Source organism: Microcebus murinus, chromosome 16 (genome assembly GCF_040939455.1).
Source record: "Microcebus murinus isolate Inina chromosome 16, M.murinus_Inina_mat1.0, whole genome shotgun sequence".
NCBI classification, from domain to species: Eukaryota; Metazoa; Chordata; class Mammalia; order Primates; family Cheirogaleidae; genus Microcebus; species Microcebus murinus.
Window position 1 is genome coordinate 47,752,599 of NC_134119.1, and position 20,423 is coordinate 47,773,021.

Below are 20,423 nucleotides of genomic sequence, written 5' to 3' on the forward strand. Positions count from 1 at the left end.
CATTTAAAATTTAGAAATGCTTACAGTCTACTCATTCATAATTGTTTTTCTAAATTTGATGGAAGGATAGTCTTCATTTCCGTATTTGAAATAAGATATTTACAAGCATAGGAAAACAAATGTAAAAATCCTAAGTTTTTACTCCTATGTTTCTACTTTTATGTTCTAACACTCTAAAGTTCCAAGTTTGGAATTTCTATACTTGTTAGGGAGTCCAAGAGAGCAGTATGACACTGCAATATTTCCTGTGTTTCAAATGCTTCTTAAAATTCTTTTTTTTTATTTATAGAGAATATATTTTTTCTTTTTTGTTCTTTTTTTATTCTCTTTTTTTTTTTAATCAGGACAGTATGCCAGTAGCCTACATGTGTATAGAAAAAAGGAATATTTGTGTGAACTAGTAATGTGCAAGTGTACATCCAGACCGATAAATGACAACAATTTCTGTAATGTGAAATTGATTATGAATTCACTTGAAGTGTGTTCACACCTGTGTACTTCTAAAATTACAAAAGAAACTGAAGAAAATGATAAATAGTTGTAGTGAGATGATATATATGATCCTGATGTGTTGTGTTAAAGGTACCCTGCAGCCTTCTGCCATTGGCTTTGACCTTTATCCTCTCAGCATCATCATTTGCTTCTTGGAATGAAGATCACTTTTTCTTCATCTACTAGCATGTTCAAATTGACATAGGTGTACATTTCCATTTTAATGAAAATTACTTGAAAAGTAATCTCACTTTTGAGATTTTAATTTCATGCTGGAGAACACCTACCCTTCTATGTTTCATCAGCATATTTGCTACATGTTGCTATCCTAACACTAAAAAAAGCAAAAAAAAAAAAGAAAAAGGCTTACCATTTACAAAGCCATGTGTGAGGATTCAGATTGAGACTAAGTTTTTTATGAATGTAAGGTTGGCTTTGCCATGTTTACATTTATATAATAATTAGCATTAATTGTATATTCCTTTTGCTTTTTAGAGTCTTCTGACAAACAACCTCCATTGAAGGTAATAACATGTATATCTTATCTTGAATTATTCACTGTATATTATATGAAATATAGATTATTTCTGAAACACCTTGTTTCTAACCCCATTCAGCCAATCTCTGAAATGCAAGAATCTGTTCCAGAGAGAGCACTAGAAACAAAGAACATACAATCATCCAGACCAGGTAAATACGTATAGAATCTCACTGTATTATCCAGGATGAAGTGCAGTTGTGCAATCATAGCTCACTGCAACATGGAAGTCCTGTGCTCAAGGGATCCCCTGCCTCAGCCTGCTGAGGAGCAGAGGTATGGGCTCCTGCCCTGAAGCTGAACTAATTGTGACTTTTTTCCTGTAGAGACCCGCTCTCTCCTTGTTTCACAAGCTGGTGACAAAGTCCTGGACTCAAGGCATCCTTCCCCCGGGGCCTCCCTGAGTGCTGGTTTTGTAGGAGGGATCCAGGGTGCTGGGCCCAGATCAGGTAAATTTTATAATGCAAATTTTGGTCTGGAAGAATTGCATTAAAATTTAGCAATGCTTACAGTCTACTCATTCAAAGTTGTTTTTCCCAAATTGATGTGTGGGTTTGCCACAAACAATGCAAATGTCATTATGTATGAAATAAGATGTATACAAGCATAGGAAAGGAAATTTTTAAAAAACCTAAGTTTTACTAATTTGTTTTCTACTTTTATGTTCTGACCCTCTGAAAGTCCAAATTTAGAATCTCTATAGTTGTTAGGGAGTCAGAGAGTGAAGTATGACACTCTTTAATTTTTCCTGTGATTCAAATGCTTGTTAAAATTCTGGGGTTTTTAGGGGAGAATATTTTTTTTTTTAAATCAGGACAGTGGGCAGGGGGTTTACAAAGAGTTTGGTTACAAAAAAATTCATTTGTCTCAAGGCAGGGCTACAAGCGTATTCTTTCCCCATCCAGTATGCCCCATTTCCATAAGCTGTGGGTTTACCCACCTACCCCCTCTTCCGCCAACCAGGACCCCCCTACCTGACTGGCACCCAGTGAGTATGAATACTGTGTGAGCACCTTAGTGTTGATGAGTTAGTACAAGTTTGATGGTAAGTACATGTGGTGCATGTTTCTTTATTCTTGGGATACCACACCTCGAAGGAAGGGATAAATCTTTATCCAGGATAAAATAAGAGTTGCAGATCAGCATTGATTTTTGTAGTTGAGTAGTATTTAATGGTATATACATTTACCACATTTTATTAATCCGCGCATGTATTGATGGGTATTTAGGTTGTTTCCACATCTTTGCAAGTGTAAATTGTGCTACTGTAAGCACTCAAGTGCACATGCCTTTATTATAGAATGTCTTTTTTTCCTTTGAATAGATGCCTAGTAGTGGGATTGTTGGATAAAATGGTATTTCTATGTTTAGCTCTTTGAGGTATCTTCAAACTACTTTGGACAGGGGTTGTACTAATTTACAGTCCCACTAGCAGTGTAAAAGTATTCCTATCTCTCCACATCCACACCAGCATTTGTTATATGGGACTTTTTGATAGAGACCATTCTCACTGGAGTTAGTTGGTATCTATCTCATCATAGTTTTGATTTGCACTTCCGTAATTATTAGAGATGTTGAACACTTTTTTATGTTTGCTGGCCTTCAGTGTGTCTTCTTTTGAAAAGTTTCTGTTCATGTTCTTTCCCCATTTATTGATGGGGTTGTGTGATTTTTTCTTGTTGATTTTCATAAGTTTTATATAGATTCTTGTTATCAGCCTTTTATTGGGTGTATAGAAAGCAAATATATTCTCCTGGTTTGTAGGTTGTCTGTTCACTCTAATGGCACTTCCCTTGGCTGTACAGAAGCTTTTTAAGTTGATAAGATCCCATTTGTTTATTTTTCTTGCTGCTGCGATTGCTTTGGGAGTCTGCTTCAAAAATTTCTTACCTAAGTTGATGTCTAAAAGAGTCTTCCGCACATTTTCTTCCAGACTTCTTAACATTTCACGCCTCAGATTTAGGTCTGTTACACAACGTGAGTTGATTTTTGTGAGAGGTGGGAGGAGGGGATCACATTTCAATCTTGTACACATGAATATCCAGTTTTCCAAATATCACTTATTGAATAGAGATTCTTTTCCCCGATGTATACTTTTGTCTGCTTGTTGAATATTAGATGACAATATGAGGATGGTTGAATATCTGGGCTCTCCATCCTATTCCAAAAATCTATAAATCTGTTCTTGTGCCATTAAATGCTGTTTTGGTTACTATAGCTTTGTAGTAAAGATTGAAGGCATCAGACTGATGCCTCCTCATTTGTTCTTTTTGTTTAAGATTGCTTTAGCTATACGAAGTCTTCTCTGGTTGCAGACAAAGCATAGAGTCAGTTTTTCTAAATCTGTAAAAAATTATGGTAGAAATTTGATAGGGATTGCATTAATTCTGCAGATCACTGAAGGTAGAATGGACATTTAAACAATATTGATTGTATCAATTCATGAGCATGGTAGGGATTTCCATCTCTGCATCATCTACAATTTCTTTTCTCAGTGCCCATAATTTTCCCTATACATATCTCTCAGCTTGTTCTTTAAATATACCTAGATATTTAAGTTTTTTGATGCTATTGTTAAAGGTGTTGTATCTTTGATTTGATTTCTGGCTGTCTGTTATTGGTGTATATGGATGCCACTGATTTGTTTTCATTAATTATTGTATCCTACGACTTTACTGAATTCATTTATAAATTCCAAGATTCTCTTGGTTGAATCCTTGGCAATTTCTGTGTATAATACCATATCATCAGTCAAGAGTTAGAGTTTGACCTCCTCTGCCCCCATTCACACATCCTTAATTCCCTTCTCTTCTTCGATTTGTCTGGCAATATTTTCAAGCAGTATGTTGACTAGAAGTAGAGATAGTTTACAACCTTGCAACCTTGTCTCTATCCATTTCTAAGTGGGAATACTTTCAATCTTTCCCCATGCAGTATGATATTTTCATTGGGTTTCTCATATATGGCCTTAATAATTTTAAAGAATGTCCCATCTATGCTTATTTTTTTAAGGGTTTGTATCATACAATTGTGGTGCATTGTATCAAAAGGCTTTTTCTGTGTCTATTGAGAGAATCCAATGGTGTTTGTTCTCGGTTTTATTTACGTGGTAAATTACATTTATAGATTTGGATATGTTGAACCAGCCCTGCATCCCTGGGATAAAAGCCCACCTGGTTGTGGTGAACTATTTTTGTGATGTGCTGTTTGATTTAGTTTGCTAAAATTTTGTTGAGGATTTTGGCATCTACATTCATGAAGGGCATAGGTCTTTCATTTTCTTTTTTTGCTGCATCCTTTCCTGGCCTTGGTATCTGGGTGATAATGACTTTGTAGAATGATTGGGGAGGATACCATCCTTCTCAATGCTTTGGAATAATTTCTGCAGTATAGGTAGGAGTTTTCCTTTGTATGTTTGGTAAAATTCAAGTGTGAACCTATCTGGTTTGGCCTTTTTTGTTGGAAGATTTTTTATTGCTGCTCCAATTTCTGGGCTTGATATTGGTCTGTTTAGCAAATCTATTTCCTCCTGATTGAGGTTAGTGACATTTTGTGCTTCCAAGAATTTTTCCATTTCCTTCAGATTTTGTAGTTTTTGGACATATCTGAACTTTACAAAGATGAAACAGTTCCTTCTCACAGGTCACCTGTATTTTAACTTTTAATTATTTCATCATATTATTGTTATACTGATGATTTTAACCCAATCAGATACTCTGAGTAGGAGGCTTGGTGTGTGTGTGTGTGTGTGTGTGTGTGTGTGTGTGTGTGTGTGTGTATGGTATGTGTGATTATTATAAAGGAGGAAAGTAAGTAATCATTTCTTAATGACAATTTGGTAAAGATAGTGTTTTCAACAGCAGTTCTTAAATATCTTGCCCTTTGGGACCTGTGATAGTAGTGACACTAACTAGAGAAACTAATGAACACCCACAATTAGGTGTTTGTCATTCCTACGAATATTCAAACCTTGTGAATACATATGTGTATGGTCAGAAATGTTATGTAGTTTTGGTTTTCATGTTCTAAATTTTTATATAAATGGTTAGACACTGTATATATCGTGATAAATTATTTTTGTTTGGGCGGCATTATATTAATGAGGTCTATCCATATTGACACAAGAAACTGCGGTTCAGGGAATTAATTAATTACAGACAGGATCTCTCTCTGTTTCCCAGTCTGAAGTGCTGTGTCTTCGTGATAGACTTCTTCAAATTTTATCTACTGCACTTGGTCAATCCTCTTGCCTCAGACTCCCAAGTACTTGTAACTACATTAACACGCCACCATGCCCCACTAATGACTATACTTTTTGTAGAGGTGATGTTCCTCTATGTTGCCCCGGCTTGTCTCAACCGCCTGGCTGCAGATGAGCTAGGATTATAGGTGTGAGCCCCACACCCCTCCTCATATTCTCCTAATGAGCTATTTCATAAAAATTCTGAAGATACTTGTAAGATAAACCAAAACAAACTGGGTTTAGAAACAAAACTTACAGAGTTCATTCTTTCAATTCCATTATTCCTATCAGTAAAGTTTGCATTGAGTTTGGAATATAAAAATCATGATTAGCTAATAATTCATTGGCTATTTAATTTTTTGAACAATAATTCAATACTGAGTGGTTAGCATACATTATTTCTTAGATGTACTTTGTATATGGTTTTGCATCTGTGGCTGAAGAAACTTTAAGATTCTAACGTTGAAGAAATAAGAAATGTGGGAATTCCGGTAGCCCATATGTGTGTGGGAAAAAGAAATATTTGTATGAACTATTATTGTGCAGTGTATGTCTGGGCTGAAAAGTGGACAACAGTGTCTCTAATGTGAAATTGATTATACATTCACCTGAAGTGTGTTCACATCTGTGTACTTCTAAAAGTATAAAAGAAGCTGAGGAACATGATCAATAGTTGTAGTGAGATGATATATATGATCCTGATGAGTTACATTAAAGATACCCTGCAGCCTTCTGCCGTTAGATTTGACCGTTATACTCTCAGGGTCATCATTTGTTTCTTGGAATGAAGATCACTGTTTTCTTCATCGAGTAGCATGTTCATATTGGTATAAGTGCACATTTCTATTTCAATTAAAGTTACTTGAAAATTAATCTCACTTTTGAGATCTTGACTTCATGCTATAGAAAACCTTCCCCTCTGGCCGGGCGCGGTGGCTCACGCTTGTAATCCTAGCACTCTGGGAGGCCGAGGTGGGCGGATTGCTCAAGGTCAGGAGTTCAAACCCAGCCTGAGCGAGACCCCGTCTCTACTATAAAAATAGAAAGAAATCAATTGGCCAACTAATATATATATATAAAAAAATTAGCCGGGCATGGTGGCTCGTGCCTGTAGTCCCAGCAACTCGGGAGGCTGAGGCAGTAGGATTGCTTGAGCCCAGGAGTTTGAGGTTGCTGTGAGCTAGGCTGATGCCATGGCACTCACTCTAGCCTAGGCAAGAAAGCAAGACTCTGTCTCAAAAAAAAAAAAAAAAAAAAAAAAAAAAGAAAACCTTCCCCTCTATGTTTCATCAGCATATTGCCCTCATGTTGCTGTCCTAGCAGTAAAAAAAGAAACAAAAGCTAAGGCCACCATCTGGGAGATGGACAGGCATGAAGCTCTGATGAGAGGAGAGAGGGGGGCCAGGGTAATATACATAGCCTTAACATTTGTACTCTCATAATATGCTGAAATAACAAAAAAAACTCTTACCGTTTTCAAAGCCATGTGTGAATAATCAGATTGAGACTAAGTTTTTTATGAATGTGCGGTAGGCTTTGCTATGTTTACATTTATATAATCATTAGTGTTAATTGTATGTCCCTTTTGCTTTTTAGGGGCTTCTGAGAAACAACCTCCCTTGAAGGTAATAACATGTATATTTATCTTGATTTATTCACTGCATGTTGTATGAAATATAGATTATTTATGAAACACTTTGTTTGCAATCCCATTCAGCCAACCACTGAAATTAAAGAATCTGTTCCAGAGAGAGCACTAGGAAGAAAGAGCATACAAACTTTCAGACTAGGTAAATACCTTTTTTTGAGAAATAGAATCTCACTGTATTATCCAGGCTGAAGTGCAGTTGTGCAGTCATAGCTCACTGCAACATGGAAGTCCTGAGCTCAAGGGATCCCCTGCCTCAGCCTGTGGAGTAGCTGAGGTATGGGCTCCTGCCAGCAAACTGAAGTAATTGACATTCTTTTTTTCCTGTAGAAACCTGGTCTCGGCATGGCTTACAAGCTGGTGAGAAAGGCCTGGAGCCAAGGCATCCTTCCCCTGTGGCCTACCCCAGTGCTGGTTTTCTCGATGGGATCCTCGATGCTGAGCTCATATCAAGTAAATTTTGTAATGCAAATTTTGGTCTGGAAGAATTACAGTAAAATGTAGCAATGCTTGGAGTCTACTCATTCATAGTTGTTTTTCTCAAATTTGATGGAGGCATTTGGAGAAATAATGCAAATATTATTATCTGTTTCTGTATTTGAAATAAGATGTTTATAAGCATAGAAAAACAAATTTTAAAAACCTATGTTTTTGCTCATATGTTCTATACATTTATGTTCTGATCCGCTAAAGGTCCAAATTTAGAATCTCAGTACTTGCTAGGGAGTCCCAGAGTGAAATACGACACTGCAATTATTCCTGTGTTTCCAATGCTTGTTGAAATTCTTTTTTTTTTTTAATAGAGAATATTCTTTTTTCTTTTTAGTCCTTTTTCTCTTTTTAAATCAGGACATTATAGGGCTGTTTATTTCTATTTCTAAGCGGGAATGCTTTCAATTTTTCCCCATTCAGTATGATATTGGCTGTAGGTTTATCATATATAGCCTTAATAATTTTAGGGAATGTCCCATCTATGCTTATTTTTAAGGGTTTTTATCATAAAAGTGCGGTGCATTGTATCGATTGCTTTTTCTGTGTCTATTGAGAGAATCCTGTGGTGTTTGCTCTTGGTTTTATTTACGTGGTGAATTACATTTATAGATTTGGGCATGTTGAACCAGCCCTACATCCCTAGGATAAAGCCCACCTGGTCGTAGTGAATTATTTTTTTGATGTACTATTGGATTTGGTTTGCTAAAATTTTGTTGAGGATTTTGCATCTACATTCTTGAAGGGCTTTGGTCTGTCATTTTCTTTTTTTGCTACATCCTTTCTTCACTTCGGTAGCAAGGTGATACAGGCTTGGTAGGTTCAGTTGGGGAGGATACCATCCTTCTCAGTGTTTTGGAATAATTTCTGCACCATAGCTATGAGTTCTTATTTCTATGTTTGGCAAAATTCAGGTGTGAACCCATCTGCTCTGGGAATTTTGGGGGGGAAGATGTTTTATTGCTGCTTTAATTTCTGTGCTTGATATTGGTCTATTCAGGAGTTGTCTTTCCCCCCTGATTGAGCTTAGGAAGATTGTGTGTTTCCAACAATTTGTCCATTTCCTCCACATCTTATAATTTTTGGACATATCTGATCATTACCAAGAGAAACCATTCCTACCCACCTGCCGCTTGTGCTCTAACTTTTAATTATTTCACCATATTACTGTTATACTGATGATTTTAACCCAATCAGATATTCTGACTAGGAAGCTAGGTATGTGTGGGTGTGGGTGTGGGTGTGGGTGTGTGTGTTATGTGAGATTATTACAAAGGACGAAAGTAACTAATCATTTTTTAATTACAATTTGGTAAAGATAGTGTTTTCAACAGCAGTTCTTAAATATCTTGCCCTTTTGGCCCTGCGATAGTACTGAAACTAACTTGATAGAATTAACCAACACTCATAATTAGGTGTTTGCATTCCTACCTATATTCAAACCTTGTGAATACATATGTGTATGGTCAGAAATGTTATGTAGTTTTGGTTTTCATGTTCTAAATTTTTATATAAATGATTAGACACTGTATATATCATGATAAATTATTTTTGTTTGGGCGGCATTATATTAATGAGGTCTATCCATATTGACACAAGAAACTGTGATTCAGGGAATTAATTAATTACAGACAGGGTCTCTCTATGTTTCCTAGTCTGAAGTGCTGTGTCTTCGTGATAGACTTCTTCAAATTTTAACTACTGGACTTGGTCAATCCTCTTGTCTCAGACTCCCAAGTACCTGGGACTAGAGTAACACGCCACCAAACCCCACTAATGACTATACTTTTTGTAGAGGTGGTGTTCCACTATGTTTCCCAGGATTGTCTCGACTTCCTGGCTGCAAATTACACTTTTGCCTTTGTCTTCAAAGGATCTAGGATTACAGGTGTGAGCCAGCACACCCATCCTTATTTTCTGTTAAAGAGCTATTCCATAAAATTCTTAATATACTTAAGATATACCATAAGGAACTCATTTTAGAAACAAAACTTAGAGTTCATTCTTTCAAGTCCATTATTCATATCAATAAATTTTACATTGAGTTTGGAGTATAAAAAGTCATGATTAGCTAATAATTCATTGACTATTTAATTTTTTGAAGAATAATTCAATATTGAGTGCTTAGCATACATTATTTCTTAGATTTTTTTTTTTTTTTTTTTGAGACAGAGTCTCGCTTTGTTGTCCAGGCTAGAGTGAGTGCCGTGATGTCAGCCTAGCTCACAGCAACCTCAAATTCCTGGGCTCAAGCGATCCTTCTGCCTCAGCCTCCCGAGTAGCTGGGACTACAGGCATGCGCCACCATGCCCGGCTAATTTTTTATATATATATCAGTTGGCCAATTAATTTCTTTCTATTTATAGTAGAGACGGGGTCTTGCTCTTGCTCAGGCTGGTTTTGAACTCCTGACCTCTAGCAATCCGCCTGCCTCGGCCTCCCAGAGAGCTAGGATTACAGGCGTGAGCCACCGCGCCCGGCCAGATGTGTTTTATGTATGGTTTTCATGCGTGGCTGAAAAAACTTTAAGATGGCTAATGTTGAGAAACAAGAAATGTGGGAATACTGCTAGCCCACATGTGTGTGGAAAAAAAGAATATTTGTATGAACTATTATTGTGCAAGTGTATGTCCGGGCCAATCAATTGACAACAATTTCTCTAATGTGAAGTTGATTATACATTCACCTGAAGGGTGTCCATACCTGTGTACTTCTAAAATTAGAAAACAAACTGAAGACCATGAGAAATAGCTGTAGTGAGAAGGTATAAATGATTCTGATGAGTTGCATTAAAGATACACTGCAGCCTTCTGCCATTGGCTTTGACCTTTATCCTCTTAGGGTCATCATTTGCTTCTTGGAATAAAGATCATTGATTTATTCATTGACTAGCATGTTTAAATTGGTATAGGTGTACATTTCCATTTTAATTAAAATTATTTGAAAAGTAATCTAACTTTTCAGATTTTAACTTCATGCTGGAGAAAACCTACTTCTCCATATGTCATCAACATATTTCCATCATATAGCTATCCCAACACTAAAAAAACAAACAACAACAACAAAAGAAAACAAAATGAAAAAACCTTACCATTTGCAAAGCCCTGTATGAGGACTCAGACAGAGACTAAGTTTTTTATGAATGTGCGGTAGGCTTTGCCATGTTTACATTTATATAATCATTAGTGTTAATTGTATGCCCCTTTTGCTTTTTAGGGGCTTCTGAGAAACAACTTTCCTTGAAGGTAATAACATGTATATTTATCTTAAATTATTCACTACATATTATATGAAATATAGATTATTTATGAAACACTTTGTTTGCAACCCTATTCAGCCAACCATTGAAATTAAAGAATCTGTTCCAGAGAGAGCACTAGGAACCAAGAACATACAAACATCCAGACCAGGTAAATACCTATGTTGAGAAGTAGAATCTCACTGTGTTATCCAGGCTGAAGTGCAGTTGTGCAACCATAGCTCACTGCAACATGGAAGTCCTGTGCTCAAGGGATCCCCTGCCTCAGCCTGCGGAGTAGCTAAGGTCCATACCACCAGTTTGGTGGCTCCTGCCACCAAACTGAACTTACTGTTACTTTTTTTCTGTAGACAACTGCCTTTGCCCTGTCCTACTAGTTGGGGACAGAGTCTTTGACTCGAGGCGTGTTTCCCGTGTGGCCTCTCTGAGTGTTGATTTTGTAGGCATAATCCATGGTTCTGGGTGCAGATGGGGTGAATTTTGTAGTGCAACTTTTAATCCACAAAAATGAAGATAAAATACTTGAAATACTCTCAATCTTCTCATTCCTAATTTTTCTTTCTGAAATTTTATGAAAGCATATAGCATATATAATGCAAATGTTATTGTTTGTTTCCATAGTTGAAATAAGATGTTTATAAGCATAGGAAAACAAATTTGAAAAAGCTAAGTTTTTACTCACATGTTTTCTACTTTTATACTATGAGCCTCTAAAATTTCCAGTTTGGAATCTCTGTTTTTGTTAGGGAGTCAGAGAGTGAAGTATGAGACTCTGCAATTTTTCCAGTGTATCAAATGCTTGTCAGAATCTGATCTTTACCTAGGTGAAGGCTTTACTCTCTTAAATGGGAATTGTGTTTTAACTTTATTTGTTCATTATGTTGTTGTTATGATGATAATTTTTAGTCAATTAGATGTTCTGATTAGGAGCTGTGTGTGTATGTGCTGTGTACTTATTATAAATGCAGAAAGTAATTAATAATTGCTTCATGACAATTTGGTAGACACAATCTTTTAAAAGAGTAATTCTGAAAGTTTTTGGCCTTTGGGTCCTTTTATACTATTAAAATTTATTGCATGGAAGTAGCCATCACCAAGAATTAGGTGTTTATCCTTCCCATGCACTTTCAAAACTTTTTACTACATATATGTATGGTCTTAATATTATGTAGTATTTATTGTCATGTTCTAAATATTTATGTAAATGTTGTACATTGTATATATATTCTACAGTTTGTTTGTTCTGCATTTTATTACTGAGATCTACCCATAGTGACACAAGAAGCTCTGGTTTCATTAATTATTTCCTTGAAACAGGGTCTCGCTCTGTTGCCCAGACTGGAATGCAGTGGCCGCGTCCTTGCTCAGCACAACATCAAACTCCTGAGGCCTTGCAATCCTCCTGCATCAGGCTCCCAAGTTACCGGTGCCTCAGTGACATTTCTGAATGCTCAGGTGAGTTTGTACTTTTTTTTTGTAAAGGCAAGGTCTCACTATATTTGTCAGGTTAGTCTCAAACTCCTGGCATGAAGCTGTGCTCCCGCCTTGGCCTTCTCATTGGTAGAATTACAGTATTGATTCATAGCATATTGCCTGATTCAGTTTTTTTGAGTTTTTCATAGTATTTCTTTTTTTTTTTTTTTTTTTTTTTGAGACAGAGTCTCGCTTTGTTGCCTAGGCTAGAGTGAGTGCCATGGCGTCAGCCTAGCTCACAGCAACCTCAATCTCCTGGCTCAAGCAATCCTTCTGCCTCAGCCTCCCAAGTAGCTGGGACTACAGGCATGCGCCACCATGCCTGGCTAATTTTATATATATATATATATATATATATATATATATATATTAGTTGGCCAATTAATTTCTTTCTATTTATAGTAGAGACGGGGTCTTGCTCTTGCTCAGGCTGGTTTCGAACTCCTGACCTCGAGCAATCCGCCCGCCTCGGCCTCCCAGAGAGCTAGGATTACAGGCGTGAGCCACCACGCCCGGCCGATAGTATTTCATCTGATCAAGATACTACCTTTAGTTGACCTATACAAATGCTGATGAAATGATATATATAAATATATGTAAAAATATACAAATTATTATGCACTCCAAAGAAAAATGTTAAGTGGGTTGTATTTATTGATATTTACTACGTTAGAAATTAAAACACAAGGCCCAGATTTATACATTTATTTTTTCAGTGAAAATGAATTCTAATCTGAGCACTAATTTTTTTATCCTAAATATTTCTGGAAACATTCCTTCATTTCAGGCATGCATCATCTTTATTTTGAAATATTGCCTTCTAATTCATCTCTATGTATTTATTCATATGCCCTTGAAATTCATCCTCCCCACAGCATTTAGAGTGATCTATCCCCAGTTTAAAAAGGACCATGAACCACTCTTTGAGACATTAAAATTCAATACTTTAAGATTTCATAGAAGTTTTCATAGTCTGATTTCTTCCCAACTCTCCATCTTTAGCCCTTTCTTCCTCTGGCATTACTATACTCCTAGGAATGCCCTCCTTATCCATCCATTTATGTTAGAGAAATTCATGTGCTCTTTCAGGCTTCTCCCCCTCTCTTGCTGCTGCCTGGCATGTGCTCACCCTTTCCTGACTTCTAGCTTTTTTTTTTTTTTTAATTTATCTATTTATTTATTTTTTGAGACAGAGTCTCACTCTGTTGACCGGGCTAGAGTGCTGTGCCATCAGCCCAGCTCACAGCAACCTCAAACTCCTGGGCTCAAGCAATCCTGCCTCAGCCTCTCAAGTAGCTGGGATTACAGGCATGCACCACCATGCCTGGCTAATTTTTTTTTCTATATATTTTTAGTTGGCCAATTAATTTCTTTCTACTTTTAGTAGAGACGGGGTCTCCCTCTTGTTCAGGCTGGTTTCGAACTCCTGACCTTGACTGATCCTCCTGCCTCGGCCTCCGCAGAGTGCTAGGATTACAGGCATGAGCTACCATGCCTGGCCAACCTCTAGCTTTTTAATCTGGCTCACTTAGCTCTTTAAGTCTCAGGTGAGGCATGAGCTCTAGGAAAGCAATTCCTGACACCTTTTTTTAAATGCTCTTTAAGCCCAGTGCCTAGCACTTTGCTGGACTTAGTAATTATTGAGTAAAATAGATAAAGACTGTGTACAAACATGTTTTGAAAGATTGTCCCCTGCATTCTAGGAGCAAAGGGCAGAGACATGTAAATAAATAATTCATAGTTCAGGTGGTAAAGACACCACAGTAGAGAAATCAAGAGAATGTTACAGCAGCCCCAAGTAAAGAGCTGCCTGTTCATTTGGGGAAAGAGCCAGAATCCAGGAGACTACTTCACATAGCAGTCTGAGTTTCACAAGATGCACAGGAAATTGTCAAACTAGTAGAGGAAAACATTTCAGATATAAATAAGGAGCAGGGTGTACACTAATAATGCGGTAGAAAGTAACAGTAATTTTGGAAACCATGAATAACACACTTTGCATGTTATTTAAAAAGTACCATAATGAAGTAGGAAATAGTATGCATGCTTAATTTATATGATTATACTGTATTTTTACCTTTTGTTTTGTTTGTGGTGGTTTTGTCCATTTATGTTGGGTAGATGAATTTGTAAGTGAACCTTGGAGATGTTTGCTTGCCTTAAACCTGATGACCTCTAGTGTCTCCCCAAGTGGTTTGTTGAGATTTTGGATAATTAGAAACATTTCTTCATTTAAACTTTCCATTTATAAAATAAAATAAATTTTATTTTAGATCTACTTTAATGAAGACTATAGCTTGTATCTAACTGTTCTAAGTAGTTCATTTAAACTAGAGATATGGATTTGTCAGCAGAACAAGATATAGAATTGACACTAGAGGAAGAGCAACAAAGCCTTGAAGGGAGTGCAAATAACCAGCCAGAGGTATGAAAAAAAATTAAATTTCTGGTTTCATATTGTTTTCTTTATATTAAGAAAATTTGGCATAGTCCAAATGAAATTACCTTTCAGACTAGCCTTTTAGAATCAATAGATCATAATTTAATATTTAAATATAGAAAGATTTAACTAATTATAAAGCTTAAAACATTCTTAAAATTTATAATAACTTATACCTAATCTTTACTCTTCGAATAGAAAAACAATTTCTGGAATTTTGTTTGCTCTTTCATTTTTATAACTTCCTTACAGGATAAGACGGTAATAGTAAATACTGAATCATATCATTAAGCACTAGAGATGAACAATTTCACAGTGAAGAACCACTGAGTTTTATTCAGTTAAAAGTGAAATCATTTTACTCTTTTACAGTGGTTCAAAATTTGCCATTTTATATTGCTGGTCCCTAATGCCATGGTTAAAGATGTACTCTGCCTTGTGGTGTCTAATAGACTTCAGTGTGTACTGTCAGGGAGAGAATTGGGGAATTGGGTCACTAAATCCACCCACCTGCCCATTAAGAGAATCATACCTTGCAGAATGGGACCTTTGGTGTTAGGGTAAAAACAATAACTTTCTAACTTATTTAAACATAGAAATCAGTAAATAATATCAAAATTATTTTATCCGCTGTCATGAGTAGAAATTAGAATGTATTTGAGCTGGACATAAGGAGATAGTTTTCTAGAGACATAGCACCATCATAATAATCTATATAATTTGTGTAGTTTGAATTAAAATTTAAGAATTTGCTTTTCTTTCTGATTGATGTTGATTTTGTCTCCTAATAATGTAAAGTTTATCTATTCCCCAGTTAGAAACAGTTGTACTGTGAGGGCTCACTATTAAAGGTATGGGAAGGTAAAATCTTTTTAAGAGAGGAAGCTTTGTAATACTAGAAATCATCTGCTAATTCACTTTTGGTAGTTTAACAAATAATAAAGTTTATTTCAAAGAAACAGTGATGAAGTTAAGTTTATTGGTTTATGTTTTTCTCCTACTGTAGGTTAAGGGAAATTATTTTTCACTTCTCAGTTACAATCCAGTGATTTGGGAGTAGCTAAACATAGATTAAGAAGTTTAACAGTTAAATTTTATTATTTGCTAATTTTCTTTGCTCATACTTGATTAACTAAGGATAAATATATTTTAAAAGCTTGCACCCTGACAGAAAAGACATCGGAGGTGCAAAACAAGCAAAGTAATCTTCTACCTTTGCATCTGCAGAAATGTCTCAAGAACAGGAAATTTATAGGGCTTATAATTGATAGACTATATCTCTATGTTCTAGACTTTTTTGTGTGCAAAAGTATGAGAAAATGTGGATTAATCAAGGCAAATTGGAGTGGAAAAAATAAATTAAAACTCACAAATTAAAGTAGAATTTGGTGGAATTCCTGAAAAACACTAAATTTATGGTCCTGAGGAATAGTTGCTGCCTGATAAGCATAAAGGAGGAACAAACTTAAGGACAGACCCTCTAATTTGTCAAATAATATGTACTTGATTATGAGGAAAAAGGTACACCTGCAATGTCATCCCTGTAGTAGTCTAGGTATTTCCTGAACAAAAAGATTCCAGCCTCAGACATATCTTTCCATCTCATTCATACTATTTGTCCCTGGAGTATGCATGCCAGTCATCCTCTAAGCTTTATTTAAATGAAAATAAATTAAATGGTGAAAATGATAACAGACCAGACACTGAACATGTTTTTAACACAGATGACTAGGATTGCCAAAATGATACAGAAATTAAAAATCAAGAATCTAGAAGTAGTTACAGTTGAAATGAAAGAAGACTAAGAGTTTGATATACAAATGCCAAAAAAAAATGAGCCTAAATACCACTAATTGAAAAGTAGACATCAGACATATGCCTCAGTCTAGTGACCCAAGAAGCCTGCTTGATTTGTGGCTTAGCTGCTGCAAGCAGAGAAAGCATATGATTCAGATAAAAAGACACAGTATTTCTGCTGGTACAAACACTTACAGGGAAACAAAACCAATGCAGAGCTTGTTCCCAAAGCCCTTACATGATAGCAATACTAATAACTATAAAAGCAGGGAACTAAGTTAGTCAATGTGAGTTCTTTTCCACCACACAGTGACAGAACATCAGACATATATCTCAAAGAACTACAGCAAGATATTCAAAGGTTTAAGAATGAGGGAGGCAAGAATGGAAAAACAAGCACCACATATACTCACCAGCAAATTGGTATTAACTGAACAGCACCTAAGTGGTCACATAGGTACTACAGTAATAGGGTATTGGGCAGGTGGGAGGGGGGAGGGGGGCGGGTATATACATACATAATGAGTGAGATGTGCACCATCTGGGGGATGGTCATGATGGAGACTCAGACTTGTGTGGGGGGGGAATGGGCATTTATTGAAACCTTAAAATCTGTACCCCCATAATATGCCGAAATAAAAAAAAAAAAGGCATAGTTACTTAACATTTTGTAACTCAATGCCCGACAAGTATCTATTTAAAAGTAACTATTAAATGCAGAATGCCCAGGAATTATACTTTAATTTGAATATAAATTATGAATTATAAATGTCTTTGCTGCTGTAAAAAAAAAAAAAAAAAAAAAAAGAATGAGGGAGGCATGTTACAAGTAGAGTTCCTGGCTTTGGAGAAAGAAAAATTTCAAAGTGCCCATCAATACATGAGTGGATTAATAAAATGTGATATATGTTTACCCTGGAGTACTATTCAGCTATAAGACACAATGGTGATCTAGCACCTCTTGTATATTCCTGGATAGAGCTGGAACCCATTCTATTAAGTGAAGTATCCCAAGAATGGAAAAATATGCACCACATGTACTCACCAGCAAATTGGTATTAACTGATCAACACATAAGTGGACATATAGGAATAACATCTATCAGGTGTCGGGCAGGTGGTGGTGGGAGGGAATGGGTATATATACATAATGAGTGCGATGTGCACCAACTGGGGGATGAACACACCTGAACCTCTGACTCGAGGTGGGGGCAAGGGAAATACATGTAACCTTAACATTTGTACCCCCATAATATGCTGGGAAAAACAAAAAAGAAAAATAATAAATCAGGAGTGGCGGCAAAAAAACCCCACAAAAAACAAACAAAAAAAACATGTAGAGGTTCACTCGCTGCTACTCTGTTTTTTCCTGCATCAGTTGTCTGATCCAGTCTAATTATCTACTTACGAAAAGCTCATCCGCAAAATGAGGTTCTCTAAATATGTAATTGTGTGCGGAAATAGATGATTTCTGTTATCTAAATCATAAAAGTTCAGGAAAATATTCTCATCATCTTTGTTTCCTAATCAACCCAAGTCTTCTCTGCCAGTCTTCCAGGTGGCATATGAACTAGGAAACTAATTTAGCCAAATTCCATGTGACCTTCTTAAGCAAGATAAGCTTTAAACAAATTGCTTTAAAAGTATAATAAGCTTTAGGTGTTTTTATTCTTTCAACTTAAAGATGAACTGCATTTATTTAAACAATAAAATGAGAATACAATGGGGAAGAAGCAATGACTGAGAAGAGATATAAAATGTGTCTAGCCTTGAAAATTGCAATGATTATTCCCAGCCAAACAACTCTTTTTACTGTGATTTTGTGTGTGCAAGTTTACCTATTTAATCTCAAACCGTTGGAACTTATCATTTCCTCATGACCACTCTAAATACTTTTGACAACAAATATATATATATATATATATATATATATATATATATATGCATTTCCATATTTTTAAAAAATCACTCTCAAATGTTTCCATTGAATCAGACCTCTACATTATGCTGTGTAATGAAGTACGGTAAGTTTTGGCATGTATGATTTTGTCATATAAGTGGTATGTAAGTAAGTAGTCCTCAGCCAAAAATTCAAGATTTGACTCCAGAATAGAAAGCAGACTTCTGTACATGGAGTTTTAAAGACAGATAACAATCTGGAGATGCCCTTCTTCCAAAGTGAAAATAGATGAGGCTTCTCATGCCCCGCTAAGGCATTAAATTATTTTGCCAAAGTCATACTTTTAATTTATCTGATGAATTTATCTGGTAATTTATCTGGCTCTGCATTATGGAATTGTATCATCTTTTTTGGTGCGATAAAGTGCTAAGAAATGCCACTTGAGTAGGTTTGGAGGAACCATTTAACTTGTTTGGTTTTCCTACTTTTATCAGTAGATGATGGTGCTAACGTAGATAATTACTTATACTGTATATCCTCCAGCTATAAAAATTGATGGTTATTGAATGCAAAATTTGGGAAGCAACTCATTTTCTGGAATTCTACACTAGCAACTCAGCGGTTTTGCTGTGCTCCTTGTGGCAACTTTGGTGCCTATATTTCAGTGAGGACCTTCACCTCTTTGATATCCCCAGATCCAAATGAAAAAAGAGTGATAAAAAGCAGTGGGGAAAAGAATGGCTTAGTGCAGAAAGGGGAAGCCTCACCATGTCACATCCTTTATATCTTGCTGTTTAATGTAAATCTAGGTGGTAAAGACAGAAGACAACATTTTTGTGTCTCTCTCTTTTTATTTCTCTGATTCTGCCAGTTAAATAGAAATTCATATTAGAGAGTGAAGAGTGGATGGGCATAAAACCACAAAACTAAGAAGGGCTCTTTTATTTTGGAAAATTCTGTTTTATTCACTCCTACAGAAATGAAGCAGACTTTACCAAAATTTCAATGATAAAATTATAAAAGATATAATTATATCTTATAATTATATGATAATAATTGTATATAATGATAAAAGTAAGCACAAAATCTTTTACTGACTAAAATTACGACAGTTAAACTGGGTCAATTGATAAAGCCAATGAAAAAAAAAAGGTTTCTATTGCTTAAAGTAATAACAGTCATCCTTAGTATGAAACTTTCCTTAAAGGCTGAAGAAGGGAAGCAGCATGAAAGTAATGAGGTGGAAACATTAGAAAGTCTACATGATGGTGACGCTGATGACAGTGATGGTGATGGATCAATTCCACAAAGAAAGAGTCAAACAATTGATAATCAGCATCTTGCTGAAAAGGACAATGAAGAGTCTGATAGGTAAGCCTAGTGCAATGTTTAACAGTAGGTCATTTTATTGCACTTATAAAACTCAATGTAATCTGGGCTAATCTTCATGATTAACAAATTTTATGCTAGGGATATTCAGCCTTGTCTCTAATTAGAAAAATGGAAATATGCAAACAGTGAGATACCATTTTTTCCAATCATATTGCTATTTTATAGAAAAAATAATGACCGATTTTGAGAAATGTGAGGAAAAATGTATTCTTATACACTGCTGGCAAATAAAATAGATAAATACTTGTTGAAGGGTAATTTAGCAGTGTGTATCAAAATTTCAAATATGTCATTCCTTCAGCCTAACAGCTTTACTTCTGGGACCATATCCTACAGGAAAATGACTTGTGTAAACACACACACACAAATTCACATTTTAAGGATATTTATTCTATCTTATGTATAACAGTCAATAGGCCAATAGATATATAAAATGTTAATACATATAATATATGCTAAGGATATATATGTATGTTAATGATTATCATATAAAAATTTGGAGGTAGTCTAAATACCCATCAATAAAAAAATAATTAAATAATCATACCCATAACATAATGTGATATGCACCCATTTTGTAAAATGAGGTTAGATCTATAGTGTACTGATTACTGCACAATTAAAGTCTATTTAAAGCATTTAGTTTGATGATATATCTTGAGCAAATTTCATTAGAATTCTTGTAATATCTCCTGAGTTGCAAAAGGAAACTTCATGCTACCTTGCAACTCTACCTTGTGACCAACAAAATTG

General features: G+C 35.7%; 1 protein-coding gene across 1 annotated transcript in view; it reads left to right on the plus strand.

The window, feature by feature from the left end:
• The window catches only part of LOC105867025 (uncharacterized), a 101,869-nt gene that overhangs the window by 75,937 nt on the left and 5,509 nt on the right, over window positions 1-20,423 (plus strand). The window contains exons 7-13 of the mRNA XM_075993423.1: window positions 1,357-1,479; window positions 7,252-7,374; window positions 10,627-10,655; window positions 10,748-10,820; window positions 11,987-12,124; window positions 14,497-14,567; window positions 19,486-19,649. Coding sequence (XP_075849538.1) covers window positions 1,357-1,479; window positions 7,252-7,374; window positions 10,627-10,655; window positions 10,748-10,820; window positions 11,987-12,124; window positions 14,497-14,567; window positions 19,486-19,649 — 721 coding nt within the window. The remainder of the gene's footprint in view (window positions 1-1,356; window positions 1,480-7,251; window positions 7,375-10,626; window positions 10,656-10,747; window positions 10,821-11,986; window positions 12,125-14,496; window positions 14,568-19,485; window positions 19,650-20,423) is intronic.